Source organism: Gossypium hirsutum, chromosome D12 (genome assembly GCF_007990345.1).
Source record: "Gossypium hirsutum isolate 1008001.06 chromosome D12, Gossypium_hirsutum_v2.1, whole genome shotgun sequence".
Classification (NCBI taxonomy): domain Eukaryota; kingdom Viridiplantae; phylum Streptophyta; class Magnoliopsida; order Malvales; family Malvaceae; genus Gossypium; species Gossypium hirsutum.
The window spans coordinates 38,037,472-38,064,701 of NC_053448.1; the positions used below are offsets into that span (position 1 = coordinate 38,037,472).

The following is a 27,230-nucleotide window of genomic DNA, read 5'->3' on the forward strand; positions in this document are numbered from 1 at the left end:
TTATTATAACATTTGTTTATATTTATTTCAAAAAATAAACATATTAAAATTATTTTATATTAAAGTATTGGTAGGAAAGTGCTTGGTATAGAGTTACTTGCCTCTCTCATTGGAGACCTTAGCTAATATATGTGGGCTCCTCTAATCTCTATATGCCACACATTCAATTATGATTGAGGTTATCAATAGGTATAGGTAGGGTGGCACTACAGTATGTACGATCTTCTTTGGATTCGGTCAAACTATTTGTATTTGGGGTTCACATGAGGTGGATATGATTCTATTAGACCAAATGTTTCATATCACCATGAAATGACTTAAAACAAGGACGAATATGCACCGAGATGAAAAAAGTATTCAATAAAATGTTTGGGTGACAAAATCTTGCAATCATTTGCTCCCATACATGTGATTTTACTGTATTTATAAACTATAAAAAATTATTTATAAAACTAAATCTTAATCGAAGAGTTTATTTATTTATTGTGTTGTTATTTTTCATGATTTTGCAATGAAAGTAACTTAAAATTTGTGTTAGTTTCACAAAATGGGGCTAATTTTGGGCTGGGCCTTTTAGTTAGTATTTAAAATACGCTGCGTTTTGTTTCCCTATTCTTTTCCTTTGGCTGCTGAAAGTTGAAACCATTCAGCTTTCTTCCCGCGCTAAAATCCATCGCTATCTCCTTACCCAAAAGTTCGTCACCGAACAAATTCATACAATTTGATTGATGAATTTCAAACCTCCTAAAGCCGCCGCACCGCCACAGAAATTTTTTCTTAGCAAATAATGCTCGCCGCCGGAGAGACGACGGTGGATGTTCGGAATTTGGAGTTACGGCAACGCTCAAACTTGATCGCCACCAAGTCGCGATGAAGTTTCTTGGCTCACTCGAAGGTACTATGAACATTGTTCTTTATAAATCCTTTCTCTTTTAGTATTTAATTTCCTTGAAAACTTTATATTCTCTCTTTCTTTCTCTATCTATATATAGATTGTTGAATAGAAATTGCAAGATCTATAAGGTAGGTATGTCTTGCTTTAACATTTGAATCCAGATTTAAAAATTTAACAGTCCTTTTGGCGCTAAACGGTTTGATTCAGTAATTTCCATAGTTTATTTGATGTTTTTGATCCAGATTTACAGTAAAGTGATGGCTACTAAAAATTAAAATAATGATGCGATGAATATGCTTTTTGTTTTTAAATAAAAATAAAAATTGATGGTAGAGTTTGATTTTATTGTGCTAGACAACATTAGAAATTTTTACATAATTTTAATAAAGCTAGGTGGCCATGGTCACATGGAGCAGACGTGTATGACTAATTGACTATATGTTCCTTGTGGCGTGCAACAATTGGGATAGACATTTATATATAGTCTTATGGAATTTTAAAAAATTATGATATAATCATTTATATATAGTGTAGCAGGCCAATTCTGCCTGGCCCGATGAAATAAATAAGGCCCAATTACAATACACGGCCCAAGTGCCCCAAAACAAATCAGAAAAAAAAAAGAAAACCCTAACCCTAGGTGCGCCGCACCTAGGGCCTTCTGACCCTCTGCTGTCGCTGCTTCTGCCACCGCTACCTCTGACGCCGCGCCGCCCGTCAATCACCTACTCCATCAACGTCAACACCTGCAAACAAGAGAAAAAGCAGTAGCAAAAATAGCAAAAATATTGTAAAAAAAAATGGCTATAAAGCCATAACAACCATTGTAAACGGACGGCGGGCCTTTTCTTTTTTTTTCACGAATACAAGTGAAATAAAAAGCAATATTTAGGAAGGTGATATTTTGCTTTAGATATGAGTTTTTATTTTTATTTTTATATTTTTTATCTACGGAAATGAAAAGAAAAAGGAAGAAAAACTCACCTGGTGGGTCCCGCGCTCGTCGTCGGTGGCCCTTTTTGGTCGCCGAAATCGGACCCAGAGAACGCGTGGAGGAACTCTTTTCCTTCGGCCTTCCGGCCAAAAAGGGTGGACTTTTGCCCGTGTTTGAAACGAGGTTTAAAAACCCGACTTTTGGGTGGTTCCGGCCGCCATCAACGGCGGGGAAGATGGCGGCCGACGGCGACTCTGCCGTGGTCCTCTCGCCGGATTCTGGGCAATGCTCGGAGAAGGCAAAGAAAAAGAGGGAGAGGTTTCTGAAATTTTTGTAAAAATGAAGGGAAAAGTGATTTTTTTAGGTTTTTTTATTTATATAGGGTACCAAAACGGTACCGTTTTGGGAAGTTCAGAAAATCCCCAAAACGGCGTCGTTTCGGGGCCATCCGACCCGACCCGACCCGACCCGCTTCGGAAGGAGGAACCGCGTGTTTTAGCCTTGAGGGGTTATTTGCGCAAGGAGTCTCTTTGTTTTTGCAGCGTAGTGCAATCTGATCTTTTTGTTTTTTGTGATTTGGGCCGTGAATTTTGCTGCTGTTTCACTCTGGTCCTTAGACCATGTGCAGTCCCTCGGTTAAAACGCTGCGCATCGGACTTGGGATATTTTCCATATCAGCCCTGTGTTCTTTGAGCGCGTTATATTTTGGTCTTTGGGGACCCCTTTTTGTGTATTTTCAATTTAAAACCCCTAATCTTATTTTAAAATTCAATTTAGTCCTTCATTTTTATATATTATTTTTAATATTAATGTGTTTGATGTTATTATTATTATTGTTATTGTTATGATTTACTTATTTATGTCATTTTGAATTTCAAATTTTGTTATATATATATACTTGCATATATTTCTACAACATATACATACGTACATTTTTAAAGTTATAAATATATTTTTATATTTCATTTTTCGTACATACATAAACCTACATCCATATGTATATATACATATTTATACACACTTCTATTTCATAATTTCAAAATATATATACGTATATCCATACATATTTTTATATACATATGTATATATGTATGTACTTATGTATATTTTCTATATTTTATAATTTCAAATATATATACATACATATATATACATATTCTATATAATTTCAAATATATATACATACATATATATATACCTATTCTATACTATCTCGGCGGACTTACTCTTTTTCGTGTTTACTGTCCCGATAGACTTACTCTGTTTCATGTTTACTATCCCGACGGACTTACTCTGTTCTGTGTTTATTATCTTGGTAGATTATCTCTATTCCGTATTTATTATCCCGACAGACTATCTCTGTGGATGTCATAGAGTCTTTCTTCCATGGTCTTACACCTATCTACCATCCTGGCATACTATTAGTTGATGTCATGGAGTTTTTCATCCATGGTCTTACTTATTATACTTGGCCGCCATAGCGTCCTTCATCTATGGTCTTATACTATTTACCTTATACATAGTTACCATGACGTCTTTTATTCATGGTCTTATGCCATATACCTTTTTACTGTGTACCATGCTGTTATGTCATCTTTCATTCATGGTTTTACGTTACGTATCTCATACTAGACTACCATAGGATCTTTTATCTATGGTTTTATACCATATACATTATACTAGATTGAAACAGTCTCTTTCATCTATGGAATTATGCCCTATACCGTCGTCATGATGTTGCCTCGAAGAACCAGTCGATATTGTCGTCGTGGTAAATATTATTCCATTGTTTCATTTCCCAAATCTTCCTCCCATTACCTCCTTTAATCCACCTAACATTGATACTCAAACATTGTAATGTTCCCTCTGCAAGCTTCAGAGATTCACCCGATGCGGTATTTAATGGGTTCTCTCCTTATTCCCATCCTAACTTCATTTAACCCCTTGAGGTTTATCTCATAGTCATGCGATGCATGGTTAAACAACATAAACCATAACAGTAGGTTTGGAGTGTGAAATTCACATGAGTCTTTGTTGTTTCCATATCTTATTCCTTCTCTTGAGCACCATAACTTCTATTATCCAGGTAGTAGCTTACAACCAAAAACCCCACTAGTTAAGCTTATGCTACGTCTTAAAAGCTTAAACTTTCATGACATGCAGAACCTTTAAAATAGTTTTGAAGTTCCATAACTTCATCCTACGCACACAGAAGTTAAGAACTTTACCCGCTTACTCGTTTCCATACTTTTCCATCTCCATCCTCATGAAGTCTACTTCATGCAGAACCTTTCATGGCTACTCTTTCGAGCTACCGAATAGGATGAAGAACGAAAGAAATTGGAACAAGGTCGGGAAGAAAAATCATCCCTAAAAGCCACCTCCCATTTATTTATAGCCATTTCCGTGCTATTTCCAATCCTATGAAAGTTTTCCATGGTTAATTATTATGTCTTCTACTAAGAAACTAGCTGGTTCCTTTTTACCGAACTAAATTTGTTTCTTAACCATGTCTAATCCAATTTTCAACTTTCCCATTTCTTCTAATTGAGGCTGTCAACTTGCGGTCTCTTTCAATTTTGTCCCTTAATTATTCTAAATTTTCAGATATTTAGAAATCCGGGTGTTACATTATTTGTTGATTAAGTTAAAATTGTTTATGATTTGTGACATTAAGGATATATATTTTTTAGATAAATTTAGAGCATTTAAATGAGCTTTTATCATCCTAAGGAGAGATGTGTTTAACCAAAATACTGTTTCATATTGGTTAAAACTATTTTTTTCTTTTACTTTCACTTTTTTTAGTCTTCTTTAAAGGAGCTTGTTTTTTTTTTCTTTTAAGAAAACAATTTAACGAATATAGTGAGGGTGAAGAAAGCAACAAAAAGAAAGCTTAGTGTTGAATTAAGTCCAATGAAAATTTTTTATAAAGAGTTTCTTATAGTCAATGTTGGTAGGGCTAAGAAAAAGTGCCAATTTAGGCAAACTCAAGGTTTTAGCTACAATTACTTGAGAAAAATGTTGATGATATGATCTAAGGGATGATTTAGGATATGTTTGGAGAAAAAAAGACTTTTGACGAAGATGATGAAAAAGTTGGAGGACAATTTGAAGAAAATGAGATTGTCCTAGATCTTGTTATAATAGGAAATGAAATAGAGCATGATAAAATAGAGAAGTTGTCTTTGATGGAAAAATCTTACTTGAGCTATAACAGTATTTGTAAAACTCCTGAATCAAATACTAATGGTACAAGCTTTCATATTGATAAAACAAGTGAGACTCTTCTTGATCTTCTTGAGATTATAAATGATAAAATGAGACTTGTTCGAAAATGGAACAAGACTATGTTAAAAATTAGTGAGGAGGGGGAAGATGATATCAATAAATATGTTATTGATCTACTAGTTGGTTGAGCTCTTGTTGGTGTTGGGAAGTATGTCCATATTGTAGTAAACATATAATTGTTTTCTATATATTTAAACGATGAATAAATAAGTAAAGTTAATTTCATATTTCACTATTATATCTTTTATGTTTCTACCTTTCATGTTTTGCAAGTACAGCGAAATTGTGACAAGCAAATATTAGCTTATTGATTGTTTAAGTTCAAACTGATGGTAAGTGGTACTGTAAGAACGTTTACATTGAGAGAAAGACAATTTACTTCAGTAGATAATCTAAACGAGTCCGTAATCTCGTAAAAGAATTAAAGTGAGCATTTCATTCAAATAATTAGAAGGATTATTATATCGTCTACAATTCCAATTGGGGAGATGGTTTGTCTTAGCTGTCGGAGTAGTTGATTCCACGGGTCGAGACATAGATGTATTCATTAGAAAAATGATACATTAGATTGGACCTAAGATAAATTAATTTTAGATCCGTTTGTGAATTAATTCACTTGTGACGTTCATGGTGTGATTTACCTAAATCCTGAGTTAGTCATTGACCATGCGTATGTAACTCATGTGATTTGATTGGAGGCTTATGCTCTAAAGATGATCGAGCTCATAGTCGGTATGTTGGGTACATGACTTGTGTATGGCATGACTTTACTAGCAGCAATAGAATTCATAGCTCGATTAAAGAGTTAATGATATCCTCTCATTGGCATTGTGTGGATTGATAAATATGAAATATGATCATGGGTTGCTTATTCTTGAATGAGCAATTTATCATAGTCATTTGTTGATATTGATCATGTTAATTATTAAGAAGACACAATGGTGACAATGAGATAAAATAGGATTGTATTGAGTGATCGGATTTAACTCAAGTAAATCAAGGATATCATATGAGGGTAACACACACATGATGAAGTCATTAGACAAAATAATTGGATGAATTGCTTTCGTAAAAAAATACAATAAGGAGTTTTCAATCATGATATTCTTTATGGATTGACTCCATGATTAAGTAAATTACAAATTATCGCAACAATGCTTTTGGACATAATTGCAATTACTAGAGCCTAATTGTACATGTTCGATTGGTCTCTCCGTTAGCTCAACAAAAGCTTGATCAGACTGCATTTGAATCAGAAGAAAATTCTATGACTTTGAAAATAATTTAATTGAGTCGATTTATTCGATGTGGAATTAAATTATGCAGTCGTGAGAATTGTTCAACTAGAAAATTTGATTAAAGAATTTTTTTGAAAAATTAATTTGGAAAATCGTAGTGATTTTTGAAAAAAAATAATTTTGATAAAGTAAAATTATATTAATTAAAATAAATAAATATGATATTTTTAGAAATTAATTTTCAAGTCAAACAATTGGCCCAATTAGTAATTGAACTTGAAAATTAGACCTGAGATCGAAAATTGAGCCCGAGAATCCAAAACCGAGATCGAGACCCAAAAATTGGTCGAACCGAGTTTGACATGTGAAACCGGGCCAATGGTCCAACTGGTGGCTAGACCAGACCGGTCGGGTCATCACGAGGCTTATATCAGCTTGGGGTGTCGTGAGGATGTCGCACTTGCGATGACACTATCAGACATGATGGTGCTGGTGGTGGCGATGACGACATTCCGGTGGTCGGCGAGTGGTCCTTCGACAGTTAAGCAGTGGAGGAATCACATCCTACTGGGACTTTATTAGATAATTTGATTTCAGATTAACTATTTCAATTAATATTATTTTAATAGATTGAATATTTAATTTAATTTAATATTTATCTTTATAGTATTTTATTAATTTAATATTAAAGTGATTATGTTAATATTAAATTTAATTTAAAATTTATCTTATAGATAAATATTCTATTAATTTAATAGATTTAATATTAAATGTAATCTAATATTTATCTTAATAAATGTTATATAAATTTAGGGTAAACTATCAAAATAGTCACTTTTGTTTACTTCAGATTATATTTTAGTCACTAATGTTAACACTTTAGTCACGTACGGTAACATGTTGTAAAATTTTAGTCATTGAGCCGTTAATTGCCATTAACGGTGTAATGGTAAGCTGATGTGGCACATTAAATCATCATTAGAAACAAAAAATTTTAGGTTAAATTATACAATTGGTCCCCATATTTTTTATTTTGAGCAATTTTTTTAATTTTTTTTCCATTCTCTTCTGCTTCTCCCTTTGTTTTCCTCCATTCTCCATCTCTTTTAACGTAGTTTTTCTATGTTTTCCTTTTGTTAAAACTAGTCCCTATACTTTTATTTTTTTGAACAATTTATTTTTTCTTTTTATTTCTTTATTTTCCTTTTCTTCTTTCCCTTTAGTTTTAACAAATGGAAATCATAGAAAAACTACATTAAAAGAGATTGAGAAGGGAGGAAAATAGAGGAAGAAGCGAAATATAATGAAAAAAAAAGAAAAAAAAGGAAAGTTAAAATAACATAAAAGAAAAAAATAAATTGCTCAAAATAAAAAAAATATAGGGACCAATTGTATAATTTAACCTAAATTTTTGTTTGAAATGATGATTTAACGTGTCACGTCAGCTTACCGTTACACCGTTAACGGCTTAGTGACTAAAATGTTACAACACGTTAACGTAAGTGACTAAAACATAACACTTCAAACATAAGTAACTATAATGTAACCTGAGGTAAACAAAAATGACTATTTTGGTAGTTTATCCATTAATTTAATATTAAAGTATTTAAGTTTAATCATAGTTAGAGAGAGTTTTGGGTCATTATTTTTCACACACTTGAATTCAAGAGGATGTTGTAGAGAGAAAATTCTCTGAAGAAATTTTTTCAGAATATTTCTAGAGATATTTTTCTTATTTATAACTTGACCCAAAATTTAGAGAAATTGCGAAATTACCCTACTGGTAATTTTGTGGAAAATTTTCTGATTCGAAGCGATCCCACACTCGGTAGATTTGAGCTTGAGGATAGCAGAGAAGATTACTCGGTTGAAGAATTCATCATAGAATCGAAAAGGTACAATTTTGATTAAGTGTTTATTACTTTAGATATCACAATCAAGTTTTTGTTTTGGGAAAAAAGTTTAAAACTCTAGTTTTTCTCTTAAACTTATTTTCCCCTGCGTTTTTCAAACTCGATTTTCCAATAGTTAGCTAGACTTCTTTGTTGCATGCTTGTCAATTAGGAATCATTTTGTCCCCAAACTCTTTTGAGTTCAATCCTTGGAATACTCGAGTGCTCCATTGTAAAACTAAAAATATTACAGCTCGACCTGTTACACATGCAGTATATCGCCTTATTATTGATTGTTTTTATGTTGATTCTCAATCTCGATGCACACATGTCAGGGCACAATCACATATCTTCGATTGATTGTGCTTTTATTGTTAATTATGTAATAGATATTTTCAATAAGTTACTTGGTATTCACTTAGATTCTATGTTAGTAAGTCGAAATTTATATATGTTTTGAGGTTTGTCTATTTGCTTTGAGGCTTGTCTAGGTTTTGTATAAGAGCTTATTGAATGCATTCTAATATGTTCATTAAGGAATTATTTTTGTGAGAGAGTGCAAACTGTTATTGTAAACATTGTTGAGTGTTTACTACCCAAGTTCTTTAGGGGAGGATTTGGATGTGAGTGTTCTAGTCTTTAGGTGCGAAGGTGAGATATCTATGCTTAGCGAGTGATAGTGTGAATCACTTATTGTATTCGTGATTAAAGATAGTAAAATTACTCAATGAGCTAGGCCCCACAGACGTAAGGAAACCAAACTGCATAAACAAACCTTGGTGTTCTTTGTGTTTTTGTTTGCACAGTTTTTGCAATGCCAAGTCGTAGTGGCCACTGTAGTCTAGCACTTCCATTAACAATTTTCTTATTAAGGAAATGAGCAACTTAAACTAGCAACAAAGATAATTATTAGCATATAAACATGTGATAAATACCTTTTTTTCTAGCTACTTATCACATTGAAGGAGAGCTTATAAATAGGTTATTAGTGAACTTCCTTATTAGCTATTTGCGGGTGTGTTTAGACACTCCTTGTTAGGGATTTTTATAGAGAGATATTGAATGTAAGTGAGGCATTTAGGGGGAGAGATTTGTAATAATTTGGGTTTGACTTTAGGGTTACAATTATCCATTTGGAGAGCATAGATTGGACTTTAGCCAATAGTTATGTAGGATGAATTTTAAATAAGATTATTTTCTGAGCAAGGCTCCACAGATGTAGGATTGGTGAATCTGAACTGCATTAACAAATATCATGTGTTCATTCTCTTTTACTTATCTATTTGACTCACGTTTTGGGTTTGTTATTGATCTGCCGTACGTTGATACGTCAAATTAAGCTCTCCATTACACTTAATGAGCTTATTCTCAAGCAATTTAGATGTTTTTTCGTTACTTTTGTTTATTTTTAGTTTTATCATTAATAAACTATTTTTTGTTAGTTTTATGTCATTTTTTATACCCAAATTGGCTAAACGTGCCATGGGGAACCTAACTTGATTGAGCGTTTTAGGGAGTCGATGGTGGCTCGAATGTGAAAAACATCACCTAGAAGAAGGGTATCGCGATATCAAAGTATGAAAGTTGTGATACCCCTGACAATGTTGAAACAAAGAGGATTGAGGCTATCTATAATGGTATTGCAATATTAGTCATGGGTATCGCGATACTAAAACACCCAAGGACACCATATTTCAATATTGTTGTGGGTCTCGCGATACCCAAGCTTAAAGTGTGAAAAAAAACTGTAAGGGCAATTTTATGTCCAATAAGCTTAAGTATAATTTTCATTAAAGGGAATAATGGTCAACATTAGGTTAAACATTAGTAGGCTATAAATACAACCTTATAAGCCTTTCATTTCAGATTTTGTTGGTTGAAAACATTTTCCTTAGTTTCTTAGCTATTAGTTTAGGTTTTCTTTTCTTTTTTATTTTTGTAGTATTTTTATTTATTCGTTTTTGTTGGAACATTGTGAAGGAAGATGTATTAAACACTCGTACTTCATCGGATGTTTATCTATTAATAAGCATTTTCTCAATCCTTATCTTTTACATTTTATGCTTACCATATGTTTGTTAAAATGCTTCTGTGGAATTCAAGTTTAATCATAAGCTGGATTGTTTTATTGGTTGATTGATGAATGAGTTACTTAGCTAAGTTATGCTTCATGCATTGATTGGTTGTTTGTTCAAGTGTGTTACATTGCATATTACACTAAAATTGACACCTCTAGTGGAAGATTTAGATAGACAAAATCGAGAGGAGACTCTATCATGTAGGACTTTGATACACTTGTGTCGAATAGTGAGACCAAGAGGAGATCTATATGCCTAAGTGAGATCGAAAGGAGAGCTTAGTTGGTATCTTTTAGTTTAGGATGAGACCGATAGGAGATTCCTAACTAGGAGTGGCAAACAATATAATCATCATAGGTTTATTAGCTTAGTTAGTAATCCATGAATCATTCAACCATCATTTCAATCAATTTGCATTAATTTCAGTAAAAAAGAAGAAAGTTTAGTACTTTTATTTTTAATTTAGATATAGCTTAAATATTATTTTATTTGAATTTGCCCTAATAATTTTCAACTCGATTAGGTTAGTAATTGTTTAACTTGTAATTAACTTGACAAAAATATTTACCGGCAATCCTTTGGGTTCGATCATTGAAATGCTTTAGTGTTCCATTGACACTACAAATATTACAACTGACACTATACGCTTGTAGTTAAAACTTTACTCTTAAAATTATTTTACAAAACTATTTGTTTTTCTGTGCACACGTGCATGCGGGTCAATTATGCAAACTCTCTAATTTTTTTCCAACAAAAGATGGAACAAAATTGTTTTTGAACGACTACAAACCAAGGCTTTTTATAAGTGAAGTGGACTTCGTCTCCAAGTATATAGACTGAATTTAAATCCTTAAGTCACCGCTATTTGAAGGGCTTTACCTAAATACCATCATAGCCGGAATAAGATTGGGTTTAGATCGTGAATTTGATCTGAATTTGAATCCTAAAGTCATCGCTATTAAAAGGGCTTTACTTGAATACTATTCCGGCCTAAACATGATTTATTATACCAAAAAGATAATGAATGATGAAGAACTTGTTATCCTTTGTCCTTTCATTCGTTTCATTGTTTGAATGTTTGTAATATAAAATTAATGGAACCAAAAACCTTATTCTCAATAATTTGTCCTTGTAAGACAAAAAATTAGCCCAGAATGAATAACTACCTGTGATTGTGGGTCTCTTGATATACAAACTTGTTTTACAATATATTTTGTCTCCTTTCATGAATGGGAAATAGAATATGAGGACATAAATGAAGATGATGTCAATTTGCCATAAAGGAAAAATAGTTGGGGCCTGATTACTTTCCCCCCATAATAACACCTTTCTTGATCATTATAAATTTGAGGAGGGAAATAGGGATGGTTTAGTTTTTTTTTTTAATTGACGGTTTTGTGCAGAGATATTTTTTTTCGAAAATTCAAGTTTTGAGATGGACGAATTAATTTTTCATTCAAAATTTTGGGTTAGGTTTAGGTGAAATATCTCGAAATATTTAGTGAGAAATTTTTATATTTTTTAAATTATAAGTTTTTAATTTCATAAAATTTTATAACCTATATTTTAATTTATAAATATTGTATAAAATTTTATGGCATTTTTTTAATTCTTATAACATTTTATAAATATATTTGGTTTAGTTTTATTTGAAATTAACATATAATTTTAAAAAAAATTATAAAATTTTCATGTCAAGGTGGAATAGGATCAGAAAATCGTTTTGGGGTCGAGTACAAAGTCGAGTAATAGTATATTAAATAAGATTTGTATATTTACAAGTGAAATTGGGTTGAAACCATCCCTAGAGGAGAAGATTTACACAAGGTTCGGTCCATAATTACCAGAGGCGTAAACAAGGATAGGCACAATTGGGGCTTTGACCCTTACAAATTGGTAAATTTTCTCATTATTTCTTTAACCTTTTATAGAATTACAAGTTAATATAATGTAAAAATCTATTATTTATTTATGTCCGTAACACAATTTTCTAATTTCACCCATGATAATTAGATTATGAATGTAAAACAACCTTTGTTATTAAGATTAAATCTAGAAGCCACAAAGTCTCTAATTAAATTTAAAATTGAATCAAGTAAAATCTATTTTCCGATACTCCACTTGACCCATTATTCTGTCAATTTTGTTTGGGGTTAGTTCTAAATATGTGTCCACATGGATAAGGAATCTCCCCTTAATTTCCTTTAGCCAAATAATGGTAGTAAAGTTGAAAAGCAGTGTTGTACAAAAGCACGACCATCCCTCGTTCCGTCACCTTCAACTTTGTTCCTTCCTTTCGTATATCACCAATTCCATTTACAGCAAAACAACTTTGCCACAAATCACTCCACCAATATCATGGATCTCTTTCAACTTTTTTTTGGTAAAAATACCATTGAAGTCCTTATGTTAAGTGTCATATTGAATTTTACCCATTCTATTAAAAAAATAGGCACTTTCTATTAAAAATTTCATTCATTTATACTATTAAAAACTGATATGATTAATAGAAAAAATCAAACTATCACAATTATTATGCCACATGTATCTCGTACTGACATATATGAAAAAGTTTTTAACAGTAGAAGTGGTTGAAATTTGTAACAGAATAACTAATTTACTCTTTAATCTAATGGGTTAATTTGTCCATTATTTAATAGAGAGGACGAAATGTAATTTGACTCCTAGTATAACGTCCTCCACTATGCTTTTACCTTTTCTTTTCTTTTTTTTTTCTTTTCCAAGCTATAGACACATAGAAAGGGTACGTATACAAATATAGCAGAGTAGCTACTATTTCTTGCTTTAAAGTTATTTATCACTCAAGTTTCATAAGAACAATTAATTTCTTGATTTTGCAAACAGAAATATATATATATATATATAACAAAGAAGAAGTGAAGAACCTAATCTCCATTTATTAAATGTTTATTGATCTGACATGCTCATATTTTACATATATATTTTAACCATATGATTGGTTAATATTAACCATGTCAAAGATTAAAAAAGAAGATATTGCATGTACTGAAAAGATACGGTCTTTTCTTAGTAGTACTCCCACGCGAATGGCTCCTCGATCCTGAAACCAGCATCGACTGCACATACTTGCCACGTTGAAGAATAAGAGCAGAGCCCATCGCTTCGATCGATGGCATCAATCGTGAGATCGGGCAAATCAAACAAGGCAGCATCGTCTTCAAAGGGTGAAGTACCACACATATTGTCCGAACGTGAAACCGGAACTTGTTCTTGCCTTGGTCGACGACTAACTTTGTCTTCGGGTTCAATGTTGTTGCTCCACCGCGATGTGTCGAGATATGTTGAAGCAGCAGCTTGGGAAGCAGCGGCTTGGATTTCCTTAGGAGATGTACTAGCGGGGCGTGGAAGTGTTTTTGCAAGTTCGGGGAAGTTAAGGTGAGCCGAGCAGCCTTTGATGGCTAGTGCGGCTACATCGTGGGCTCGAGCTGCCATTTCTGCGGTGGGGTAAGTCCCGAGCCATATTCTCGATTTCTTTTTTGGTTGTCGGATTTCGGACACCCATTTGCCCCAACTCCGCATTCGTACACCACGGTATACCGGTTGCTTCCTTTCCAAGTCTCCTACAGCTTTCTTTGAACCTTTAATAGCTACACTGTTTTTTGAAGTTTTCTTGTTTTGTTTAGGACCCGAAACGGAGAATGAGATGGAGGTGGCCACGGTGGTAGTGGTAGAGATGACGGAACAAGAAGTAAGCGGGTTATTATAATGAGCATCATTCTCAATGTCGATATCCCTTTCCATGACAGATAGATAGATGCCTAGTTTTTTGTTAAAGAAAGAAATTCTAAAGTTGTAGGGGCCTTTATGATTTATGATTCTTTCACCCATGAATTCTCATTTAAAAATGCATGATATGATATGATATATACATACATATATATGTTTATGTATTATACGTATATAAAGGAAAAAAGAATTAAAGAAGCTTAGGTCCTTAGCATAAGGCTATAACAGTTGAGCACTTCAGCTAATTCATCTATTATCCATGTGACTAATGGGAGTATTATTACATCATGCTTATGTTTGGATTGTTCTTATTTCAATTTGGGATACAGAATTGTTTAGTCCTGGTAACTTTTCACTATTAGGTTCTTGAATTTCTTTTGTCCGCAATAGTTTCGAAAATTAAAAACTTTTTTCAATTTGATCCTTCAACTTGGATTTCTATTCAGGAAAAATGACATGACACTCTAATTGAGCCATATTATCACTTGAAAATTTTAAAAATTATATATATTCTTTCTAAAAATACAAAAAATTAGATGATGACATGACATCATCTCATAGTGTCATGCCATTACTTTTTAATGAAATTCAAGTTAAGATTGAATTGGGAAAAATTACCAAATTTTAGGATTAATATGGATAAAAAAAGTAAAAATCAAATTAAAAAATTGTTAAATCAAAGACTAAATGTTACTTTATGCTCTACTATAGACTTGAAAATTTTAAGGATGCAATTAATATTTATATTGAAATTATGCAGATAGATTGTGATTTGTTAGATTGATATTTTAATTATGATTGGATCTATATATTTTTGGATTGTGTCACACTAAAATCATAAAGTCCTTAAAAGAGTTTTTTTAATTTTTAATTTCACGAGCGAAATTAAAAAATAATTATATATATTATTGATATTAAAAAGTAAAATTTTAAATAAACGAGGCGTATAACGATTTCTTTGATTACTTGTAAAATTAAAAATATTCACTAATATGCCAAATAATAATCATTGATTGAATTATTTTAAAAAAATGATAAACTACATATAATGTCATTAAATTATTAATAAGTTTATGTTTTGGTCATTCAACTTCAAAAAGTTACAAAATTATCATTGAACAGTTCGAAAGTTTTTATTTAATTCATTGGACTGTTAAAGTCTTCTTTGTTCACCACACCGCCTAAACCAATTGAAAGCTCTCCTCCTCTTCTTCTACAATTCAATTTTTTTTCATTAAACAACTTCAAACATCATGAATCCGCGAACTAAAATCTAAATAATTTTCTTCTTCGATATTCGACATTGACCATCAAATAAACTTGGATCTAAGTTATGTTATTCTATTTGTCGATAGGTATTGATTCACTGTATTGATCATCGGATTGTCGCTTGGAGCTTCCTAGTTGATTTAAAAAAAAACCTTAAGAGCCAAATGACTTAAATAAAAATTTTCGAATAATTCAATGATTGAAATAAAAACTTTCAAATAGTTTAATGACTATTTTGTAACTTTTTGAAATAGGGTGACCAAAACATAAACTTACTAATAATTTAGTGATGTTGAGTATAATTTGTCCAAATAAAAAATTAACACCCACATGATCAAAGTACTTACCTCAGTGTAGCCTTGGGTTTAGCCAGATGATATGTCATCTTCACCTTGACCCAATTCCCTCTCTCCCATAGCTTTCTCACTATTCTATCTTGTTTTATTTCTAAGTATCAGTTGCGTACATAATAATACAACATCACAAATTTTAATTAAATTTGTTTTTTATAAGATATTATTTAATTCATTAATAGTACATAAAATTATAAAAAATTTAATGTCGACTTTTTAAAACACAAAAATTGGAGTCGCCACCGATCCTTAATTAAGGTGTGATCGGCTCACCTTAAAAACAATTTTGGTCTACGAAGTTTGAGAAAACAGGTTCGGGAGTCAGTTACGCACGAGGAAGGGTTAGCACCCTCATAGCGCCCAAAATCGGTACCAAATTGATTATTTAAAGTCTTGGTGTCGAAAATTTGAAAAAATTTTAAAAGGAAATTTTTTATTTCATGAATGAAATAAAGCTGAATCTTCGAACACCGAAGTAAAGCTGTGTACTCTTCTATCGTAGGCACCAAATCAACCTTCCCGAATGTGAAGCAACTGTAGGCCGGATTCCAAAACTGGGCAAGAGCTCGAAACAGACGCTTGTCTACCTTCATGTCCAGTAAATAAGGCAAATCCCCATAATTTAAATAGAATAACTGCCTAACCTCATTATCCCATTGATCCCAAATCTCCTTCAATTCCTGCAAGTTGTTCTGAGCTACGCTAACACGAGTGAAGTCTCATAACTCTGATACGTATCCCACGGCCAAACTATCACCTTTTTCGTGCTGTATCTTCTCAGACCAAGTCCGAACAGCCGCATTGTCTTCCACTCTATCAAGAAACCCATTTCCCATGATAAACTTTCTATATGGCAACCGAATATGAATCAACGCCTTTATAATGAAATGTCATGCAATTATGATGTCATGCAATCAAAACAAAAGAAACCCAAGTCAGTATCACATATAAAAATATAATCCAACATAAAATAACAAGAACACTTATTTAGGAATCTACTAGGGTTCGGTATAGTTCTACCTAGGGCAAGTCCCTATAGCTCACTATATGAGGTTTAGTTTCTAGAGTAAGGGTACCCGAACCAGTAGATTCCTCGATCCTCACCCATTATAGGCTCATATGGAACGAGTTCAGTTCAGAGGGACACATTTCCCTATGGCTGTACAGAGATGAAAATCTCACGAAGACATAGGTACGGATGTATCCCGGAAGCGGTCCACTACCCTGCACAGAGGTGAAAACCTCACGAAGGACTAGTTTCTCGCTCCCACTTAAGGGTAAAATGCAAAATGCAAATGCAAAGTTACCAACATACCATGGTAAAAAAAAGTATGAAGGGAAATCATGAATTTTTTAAAAACTTTTGATGTTCGACACAAAGACAAAAATGAATCAATTTCTGGCTCGACTCTCTAATGTCCCCAATGGAGTCGCCAAGCTATCGAAACCGTTTTTTTGAAAACAAAAATTTAATGCCGACTTTTTAAAACACAAAAATTGGAGTCACCACCGATCCTTAATTAAGGTGTGATCGGCTCACCTTAAAAACAATTTTGGTCTACGAAGTTTGAGAAAACAGGTTCGGGAGTCAGTTACGCACGAGGAAGGGTTAGCACCCTCATAGCGCCCAAAATCGGTACCAAATTGATTATTTAAAGTCTTGATGTCGAAAATTTGAAAATATTTTAAAAGGAAATTTTTTATTTCATGAATGAATTAAAATGATAAGACATTCTTATTTCAAAGAAATAAAACACCACACCCAGTGAGTTAGGGCACAATGTTTTTAAATCTTCAAAATATCTGAATATTGCCTTTTGCTTTTGAAAATTCTTATTTCGAGAAGAAAATGTCACGACCAGTAAGTTAGGACCCAACATTTTTGAATTCCCGAGAATAAGCTTTTATTTAAAATTTGTACGAATTTATTGTAAAATAAATACTTGGTTTTCTAAATTCATTGAAAAATAATCACAATCCAGTAAGTTAAGATACGATCTTTCTCGAGAATCATGAATTCCAAATATTTAAAAGCTTATGAAATATGATGATTAAATGCTTCGATAAAACCAAAATATATTTCCCAAACGGGCATGTCAAAAGTTAATGCATAATATGAAATCAAAATTTAAATTTAAATCACACATGTACATGTATTTACAAAAATATATATAAGCACATACAAGTAAATCTAAAAATACATATATGCATAGGTTTAACACACATATAAGGATACATATAAAAAACACATCAATCCAAAACCTAATAAAATGTATGTACGTATTTGGATATCATGAAAATAGAAAGTTTGGATATGTACATATTTATAAAACAGAAATGTATAGGTATATAGGTGAAATATAAAGTAGGTGAAAGTTGAAAATAAAAAGAAAATACTAGAAAATATATGTATATGCATATGTATACAAAATAAAAAGAAAATATATATAATATAATGTATATGAAAGCTAGAACAATAAACACTATAAAAATTTAACACGTATGAATGCTAGCATGTATAAAAGCTAAAAATATTTAATATGCATGTGGAAAATGTTGGGTAATAAAACCTATACGGCGATAAAAAAATGAATCTAAAACATTAAAGTATGTGTTTGTATACTAATTAAGCAAAAAAAAAAAAGAACTAAACTGAATAAATAAAAAAACTAAATTGAACAAAAGACAAAAAAATGGGGGTAAATTCAAAAATAATAAAAAAAGGATCAATTCGTATGCGCGAGCTATAATGGGGGACTACAAAGGAAATAATTCCTTCCCTTCCAAGACAGTGCACAGTGGGGTATCAAATTGCAGCAAAATTAAAATTTGCGACCCAATTTTTAAAAAAGAAAAACAAGATTTAATTGAAACGTGTTGCAAGAGGGAGGGGCCAATTTCGCAAATTTCCCACCTGACGTCAGAGCGCGCGGATCCTCCCCTTCGGGTCGGGTCACCGCGCGGGTCATGGCACCAAACGGCGCCGTTTTAAAAAACATTTTTAAAAAAACCATTTTGAAACCCTAAAATTTTCAGTTTCTTAAACTGATTTTAGAAGACCATAAGGCCCTTCTCTACACCGCCGTCAACAGATGGTTCGGCCGACTCAAATTCCTGCACCAAATCCGGCCCGGATTCAGGCGAGGGAATCATAGATCACCACCGCGGCGTATCCTTGAAGGTACAATTTCGCCTTTTCCTTTGTTTTGTTCAAAAAACGATGAATAGACAAACATAAAAACGAAAGAAAAAACAGATGGGATTCACCTCTTTCAAGTTTAATTTCTACTGCTTTTCTTTGTATTTCTCTCCTTCTCTTATTGATCCTTTTTCTTTTTTACAGATTTTCAAAGGCTTTTATAGCCCGAAAAATCGAAAGAAAAAAAACAAATATTAATTATTCTTGCTGTTTCTTCTCTCTGGGACTCTTTGAGTTCGTTTTGCAGGTATTTGTGGCGAGAAACGTGTGCGTGGAGGGGAGATCGGCCTCGAGACGTGCGCCGATTGGAGTCTTACTGGCGGCGCTGGAGGTAGTGGCTGGTGGGGCGTTTGAAGAGCGGCTAGGGTTTTGTTCTTTTTGTTTTTTGTTTTGCTGTATTGGCTATTGGGTTTGGGCCAATTGACTGGGCCTGAACTGTTTTCTTTTTGTGTTTGGACCCAGGCCGATTGGGCCTTATTACAGCTGCCCCTCTTTGCTCATTGTCGTGTAACGGGAATAGAGCAAAGACTACAAGGCCCAATTATGCCTGGTCTTACTGAGCTTTAAACTTCTTCGGTGCTTTTCTTCTTTAAGTAGCTTCATTCCCTCCTACTGCATCTTCAGCGGTATAGGAACTAGCGCTTTGAACCACTCCATTGCAATGCCAAGGGGATAGGGTTCGTCCGTTGTAGCTTTTCAAAAGAACAAAATTTGCTATCTGCTCCACTGCAACTTCAGGGAGATAAGACTTATAACTTCAACTTGTTCTGCTACAACTTAAGGGTAAATCTGATGCAATCTGCTCTACTGCAACTTCAGAGAGATAAGACCTACGGTTTTAATCCGCTCCATTGCAACTTCAAGGAGATTGGATTGGTTACTTCAGTCTGCTCCACTGCAACTTCAAGGAGATAAGACTTGTATCTTTGATCTACTTCACCACCAGTATGGGAAGACAAGATCTGCTTATTTTTTATCTACTTCATGCCAGTACATAAAGACAAGATCTGTTTTCTCCGATCTACTTCACGTCAATACATGAAGACAAGATCTGCTTTTTCCGATCGATTCCACTGCCGACCAGGGGAATAGGATTACTGGCTTCAATATACTCCACTGCAACTTCAGGGAGGTAAAATCTGCCATCTTTGACCTGCTTCTCTGTCAGTATAGGAAGGCAAGATCTGTTTTTCCTACTTCGCCACCAGTATAGGAAGATAAAATCTGTATATTCGATCCACTTCGCTACCGATATAGAAAGACAGGACCTACTATCTTTGATCTGTTTCACACCGGTACATGAAAACAAGATCTGCTTTCTTTGATCTGCTTCGCCACCAGTATGGGAAGGCAAGATCTGCTTTCTTCGATCTACTCCACCACCTGTACGGGGAGACAAGATCTGGTATCTATGATCTACTTCACGCCAGTACATGAAGACAAGATCTGTTATCTTTCAACCTGCACCACTGTTGCTCAGGGAGATAAGGCTCTATGATTTCACCAATCTGCTCTCTGTGAAACATGACCTGTATGATTCACTTTATGAGCCTAATTATGCCTAATATTAGGATGTTATGATCAGAATGAATCAAATGCTCCTAACTAGGCGTGTATGAATGACATTTCAATGTTATGTCATGAAAAATGAATATTGAATGTTTAAAGTCATTATTTGCTCATTAAGGCTTCCTTTATGGCAACAACGCTTCGTCAAAACTTGAAAAATTTAAAATCTCGACTCTTGGCTCTTAGATATCTCCGACCTTTTAACCCGGTGAAGGTCTAAACAACAGTCATGTTTCAGGTTCCTGAGTTATTTAAAGATTTCTAGAGTAATATGAAAAACTTCCCTTGTGAAAGTTTTATTAGTCCATTAATCGTTACTCTAATGCAACATGTTTGTGAAAAGATTACAACGATGAATAAAACAAAATTAATTTGGGAGCATAGCTCGCAATGGATTGTCAATGATAGAAGAATTTTCTGGGGACATTTATATTGAAGAAGAATGAAATATTCTAAAACAACGAATTCAATACAAATACTATGAACAGGTGCCCTAGATATCTCTGCTTTGAATTTCTCTATACAACTTTTCGAAGACCCTTCTGAATTCAACACGTGTTTAGGAGATTCACAGTATTTTACTGATGCCCCAAGATGTCGTCTATTCCTTTCTACCAATTCAGGTACAATAAGACTACCACGTGACAATCAAAATTTGAGTCGCCCTTTTCAGGTTTTCAACTCAAATCCCCTTTGGTCTTAAGGTGCCCTTTGCGGGTTTTCACCTTAGCCTCTCCACTTTTTTTTTTTTGGAATCAAAGCGCCCTTTGCGGGTTTTCACCTTGGTTCCTTCCCTTCTTCAAGTAAAGTATCTCTTGACCGAATCTGAATTCACTGGATTAGGCAAGTTTCTTCCATTCATTTCAGCCAGGATCAAGGCTCCTCCAGAAAAAACTTTTTTTACGACATAAGGACCTTCCCAATTCAGCATCCATTTCCCCCTAAAATCTTTTTGTAGAGGAAGAAATTTTCTCAACACCAGGTCCCCCTCGTGAAATTCTCTAGGTCGGACCTTTTTGTTGTAGGCTCGCATCATTCTTTTCTGGTACATCTGACCATGCTGAATAGCCTTTAGCCTTTTTCCCTCTATCAAGTTCAACTGATCGTATCGAGATTGAACCCATTCTGCTTCATCCAATTGTAGCTCAGTCAAAACCCGGAGAGAAGGGATTTCAACTTCGATGGGCAAGACTGCCTCCATGCCATAAACTAAGGAGAAAGGCGTTGCCCCGGTGGAGGTCCTGGTTGACGTTCGGTACGCAAGGAGGGCAAACGGTAATTTCTCGTGCCAGTCCTTGTAAGTCTCAGTCATCTTCCCTACAATCTTCTTTATATTTTTATTAGCCGCTTCTACTGCACCATTCATTTTCGGGCGATACGGCGACGAATTGTGATGTCTGATCTTGAATTGACTGCAGACCTCTGCTATTGAGCTGTTGTTCAAATTCAACGCATTGTCGGATATGATTCTCTCAGGCATTCCATACCGACATATGATTTCTCTCTTCAAGAACTTACTGACTGATGACTTTGTAACATTAGCATACGAAGCAGCTTCTACCCATTTGGTGAAGTATCAATAACCACGAATATGAAACGATGCCCATTTGAAGCCTTCGGCGATATTGGCCCGATAACATCCATACCCCACATGGAGAAAGGCCATGGAGAAGTCATGACATGAAGAGGTGAAGGACGTGCATGCATTTTATCACCATAGATTTGACATTTATGGCACTTCTTGGAATAATTGATGCAATCCCCTTCCATGGTAGACCAGTAGTACCTGAATCTCATAATCTGTCTGGCCATTGTGAAACCACTAGCATGCGTTCCACAGATACCCTCATGGACTTCCTCCAAGATTTTCTTTGCTTCCACAGTGTCCACACATCTTAGCAGAACTTGATCCTTTCCCCTCTTGTATAAGATCTCCCCATCTAAGACGTAATCAATGGCTAGTCTTCTTAGAGTTCTCTTTTCATTCTCCGTTGCCTGGTCAAGATACTCACGATTTTTTACATATCGTAGTATATCTTGATACCAAGGACTATCATCGATTTCTCCTTCTTCAATATTGTAACAATGAGCCGAGTCTTCATAGATACTCATTTGGATAGGCTTCATATCCTCATGTCTGTTCACCTTGATCATGGAGGCTAAAGTAGCTAGTGCATCAGCTATCTGGTTCTCATCTCGTGGGAGATAGCAAAAAGTGATGTCCTCAAACTCCCTAATCAATTCGAGAACCAACTTTCGATAACTGATTAATTTGGGATCTCTCGTTTCCCATTCACCCCTGAGCTGATATATCACCAATGCTGAATCTCCATAGACCTCTAGCACTTTGATTTTCCGCTCTATAGCTGCACGAATACCCATGATGCATGCTTCGTATTCTGCCATGTTGTTTGTACAATCAAAATCCAATTTGCAAGTAAAAGGATAATGATCACCATTCGGGGACACTAGGACTGCCCCAATTCTATTACCCATAGCATTCGAGGCTCCATCAAAGTTTAACCTCCAACCGTGACCTTTTTGGAGATTTTCCTCAGTAGCCACTATACACATCAGGTCTTCATTTGGGAAATCAAAACTCAACGGCTCGTAGTCCTCCACAGCTCTACTAGCTAGAAAGTCAGCAATTGCACTCCCTTTCACAGCCTTCTAGCTCACATAAACAATATCAAATTCAGACAGTAAGATCTGCCATCGGGCCATTCTCCCATTCAAAGCAGTTGACTCCATCATATACTTTAACGGGTCTAACTTTGAGATTAGCCAAGTCGTATGGTATAACATGTACTGCCTTAATCTTCGGGTTGTCCAAATCAAGGCACAACATAACTTCTCAATAGGCGAATATCTCATTTCATAGTCAGTGAATTTCTTGCTGAGATAATATATCGCCCTTTCTTTTCTCCCCATTTCATCATGTTGGCCTAGCACACACCCCACGGAATTATCAAATACTGTCAGATACAATATCAGCGGCCTATCCGGGCTAGGTGGTGACAGCACTGGAGTGTTAGACAAATACTGCTTCACCTTGTTAATAGCTTCTTCGCATTCTTCATCCCAAGTCCCAGGATTATGTTTCTTCAGAAGACGAAATATAGGGTCACATTTCTCAGTCAGTTGTGAAATAAACCTAGCGATGTAATTCAGTCTTCCGAGGAAACCTCGAACTTCTTTCTGAGTGCGAGGTGGAGGTAAATCTCGTATTGCCTTGACTTTTTCTGGGTCAATCTCGATTCCCTTTTCACTAACTATGAAGCCTAGCAACTTTCCTGACCTGGCCCCAAAAGTGCACTTCACTGGATTAAGCTTGAGCTGGAACTTTCTCAATCTTAAGAATAACTTTCTCAAGACCCGCACATGTTCGCCCTCCATTCTAGATTTCGCGATCATGTCATCGACGTAAACCTCGATTTCCCTGTGCATCATGTCATGGAACAAGGCTACCATGGCTATTTGGTATGTCACTTCTGCATTCTTCAATCCAAACGGCATCACTTTATAACAAAACGTCCCCCATAACGTAATGAACGTAGTCTTTCTCATGTCCTCGGGATGCATCTTTATCTGATTATACCTAGAAAAACCATCCACGAAGGAAAACAATGAAAAGCCCGTAGTATTGTCTACCAATGTGTCGATGTGGGGCAATGGGAAGTTATCCTTTGGACTAGCCTTGTTCAAATCCCGATAATCCACACACATTCGTACTTTTCTATCTTTCTTTGGAACTGGTACGATGTTAGCCACCCACTCAGAATACTTGACTTCTTGCAGAAATCCGGCATCAAACTGCTTTTGGACCTCCTCATTTATCTTCAACACGATATCAGGCCTCATCCTTCTGAGCTTTTGTTGCACTGGCTTGCAATATTCTCTTATAGGGAGACGATGGACTACAATGTCAGTACTCAACCCCGGCATATCCTGGTATAACCATGGAAATACGTCCTTGAACTCTCGGAGTAATTCGATGAGGTATTGTCTTGTCTTTGCAGAGATATCCGATCTGATTTTCACCTTTACCTTCCTCTAAGCTCACAATTTCTATTGATTCCCTGTGAGGTAGGATTTGCTTCTCGACCCTTTCTACCATCTTCAACAAGTTAGGAGACAAACCACAGTCTTCGTTGTCTTCAAAATCATGCGATCCCTCTAAACACATGTTTCGTTCAAAAGGAGACTCTAAATTTGTAAGAGTGACGTTCGCATCATTGATATCGTGGGACCTGTTATAAGTATGAAAAACAATATGGATTCAGGAATTTGTTTGGTGTAATATGGTCATGAATGAAATGCGGGTGTAGTTTAAGAGAAACTTAAAATAACTGCTCTTATGGAAAGAAAGATTTGCTCCAAAAATAACTGCAAACATAAACTTTATTAAAATAACGATTTTCTAGACATGAGCCTATTTCACAAAGGAATCCTTATCACTTCTAGGCTAAAAAGCAATAACGGTGTTCTGGACATTACTCTGAGGAAATCCTAAAAACTACAGGTATTTCTTCTGCAGTCCAGTTGTTTAGCTCCCTTTCCGACTCGTAAGGACGAATATCTGGCAAAGTTCTTCCTCGCGTCGCTTCTTCATACACAGCATGAACACTCCCTAGCTCCGTGTTAATACTTCTGACCCCTAGCATTCCTGGATAGACAAATCCTCCCGATACAAAAGTCTTGGATAGGTGAGGAAAGGTCATGGGTTCCCATTTGACTTCATCACCTGTCAAGCGAGCCCTTCTCCTCACTTGCTTCTTTTCCTGCTCTATCCTCTTCTGCTTAGAATCTGGCTTATAACCTAAACCAAAATGATCGTGCTTGCCCTTCAATACTGGGACCTCGACTCGGCCCTGAAGATACTTCCCCAATCCTCTTCTCGGTAAAGCTCACTTTCCAACTGTCAATTGCAGACCCATATTTGTGGTCCTTGATATTCTCGGCATCGGGATCTTGTTCCCCTCACGGATGAATGATACATTTACGAACTCTAAGGAACGGAAAGAGCATTCGATTGCATCATCGCTCGTTTCCAGATAAGGCGCATCGTTGGTCACAGATGCAATAATATCTTCTTCAGCATCTATCGTCACAACCCTGCCTTCTGACACCAGCTTCAGTTTTTGATGTAACGATGACGGTACCGCACCTGCTGAATGAATCTAAGGCCTTCCTAATAGGCAACTGTAAGAAGGCTTGATGTCCATAACTAAGAAGTCCACCTCATAAATAGTTGGGCCAATTAACAAGGGAATGTCAATTCTTCCCATGACCCCCCTCTCAGTACCATCAAATGCTCAAACCACGTTCTGACACGACTTCATATGCGAACTATCCACAGGTAACATGTTGAGCGTGGATAGGGGCAATACATTTAATGCCGATCCATTGTCTACCAGAACTCCAAGTAATATGCACCCTTTACACCTTGCAGTGATGTGTAAAGCTCTAGTAGATCCCATACCCCTAGGTGGTATTTCGTCATCACTGAAAGAAATAAAGTTATCCGCGTTTATATTACCGACCAGTCGATCCAACTTGTTAATAGAGATATCGTCGGCCACATAAGTTTCATTTAGCACATTCAGTAGTGCATTTCGATGTCCCTCCGAGTTCAGGAGTAAAGCTAGCACAGATATGCGAGCTGGTTGTTTGTACAGCTGTTCCACAACGTTATACTCGCTATACTTTATGAACTTCAAGAACTCTCTAGCTTCCTCCTCTTTGATTGGTTCATTGACCAATAATTCGGGTTCAACCACATTCTTCCTCTTTTCAACTGAAGTTTCTTCTTGTATTGGCTTTACTCGTGCTTTCATCTGTTCGTGGTGCCCTCCTTCATCATGGTCCTCTTTATTAATTACGTCCTCCTTCCCTGGGATTGTCACATTACAATTATAATTCCAAGGAACCCTCCTGTTATCCTTGTAAGTAAACACGGTCGGTTTTTGAATGATAACCTTTGGTGCTACTCGCGCTCCAGCCTCACTATTCTTAGGTCGTGAGATGATGACCACAGGATGGTTAGCTTTTGGAACTCCCAATGCCAACTCTGACGTACATACATGACTCTCCTTTTGAATTCCTTCACAAAATTCCATCTCCTTATTATCCATCATACCCTGTACCATGGCTCTTAACTCCGTACACTCTTGGATTTCATGCCCCATTTCACAGTGGAACTCACAGTAGTTCCTCCTCTTCTCACAGCTTTCTTCTGAAGTAATTAGCCCCCTTTTCACCATCTCTTTCCAGACCCATCTCAAAGGAGTCTTCACGTCCGCAATGTCTGCCTTAATTTTTCTGTCCTCGCCCATCATATTTATTCCACTGTGAGTATAGTTTGGTAATGGATTTTCTGCTTTGGTGGCTTCATCAAATTTAACGACACCCATACCAATGAGCCTTTCAACCAACTTCTTGAAGGCAGTACAGTTTTCTATAGAATGCCCCGTGATTCCCGCATGATAGTCACACTATGCATTTGCGTCGTACCATTTGGGGTACGAGGGCTGTAAGGGCTTCAAATAGAAAGGGGAAACTACATGTGCGTCGAATAAATTTCGGTATAATTCCCTGTACGACATAGGAATTGGCGTGAATTGAGGCCTCTCCGTATTTCGCCTTGTACCGACCTCTTGTCTCGACGAGCTTTGCTGGTTGGCAGCCACCTTTCCCGGCTGACTCACTGTTACTGACTTCGAGTAACCCTTGTTGTACATGCTT

At 35.4% G+C, this 27,230-nt stretch overlaps 2 protein-coding genes across 2 annotated transcripts; both read right to left on the reverse strand.

Moving 5' to 3' along the window:
• Positions 1 to 13,226: 13,226 nt before the first annotated feature.
• On the reverse strand, positions 13,227 to 14,378 carry LOC107945552 (ethylene-responsive transcription factor ERF038-like). Its single transcript, XM_016879605.2, has one exon. The coding sequence runs from the start codon at positions 14,196 to 14,198 to the stop codon at positions 13,377 to 13,379; it is 822 nt and encodes a 273-aa protein (XP_016735094.2). The 5' UTR covers positions 14,199 to 14,378; the 3' UTR covers positions 13,227 to 13,376.
• Positions 14,379 to 24,411: 10,033 nt separating this feature from the next.
• On the reverse strand, positions 24,412 to 26,899 carry LOC121224535 (uncharacterized). Its single transcript, XM_041107984.1, has 4 exons — positions 25,819 to 26,899; positions 25,420 to 25,653; positions 24,984 to 25,305; positions 24,412 to 24,736 (listed from the first exon to the last, which is right to left on the reverse strand). The coding sequence occupies exons 1-4, from the start codon at positions 26,897 to 26,899 to the stop codon at positions 24,412 to 24,414; spliced, it is 1,962 nt and encodes a 653-aa protein (XP_040963918.1).
• Between the last annotated feature and the right edge of the window lie 331 nt (positions 26,900 to 27,230).

Excerpts from the sequence above, each read along its gene's own strand:
- LOC107945552 (XM_016879605.2), bottom strand. The coding sequence starts at position 14,198 with ATGGGTGAAAGAATCATAAATCATAAAGGCCCCTACAACTTTAGAATT.
- LOC121224535 (XM_041107984.1), bottom strand. The coding sequence starts at position 26,899 with ATGGGTGTCGTTAAATTTGATGAAGCCACCAAAGCAGAAAATCCATTA. Across the intron at positions 25,654-25,818 it reads TAGTTCGCATATGAAGTCGT|GTGCGGTACCGTCATCGTTA; the intron begins GTCAGAACGTGG and ends TTCATTCAGCAG. Across the intron at positions 25,306-25,419 it reads ATCAAGGACCACAAATATGG|GTTATAAGCCAGATTCTAAG; the intron begins GTCTGCAATTGA and ends ATTTTGGTTTAG.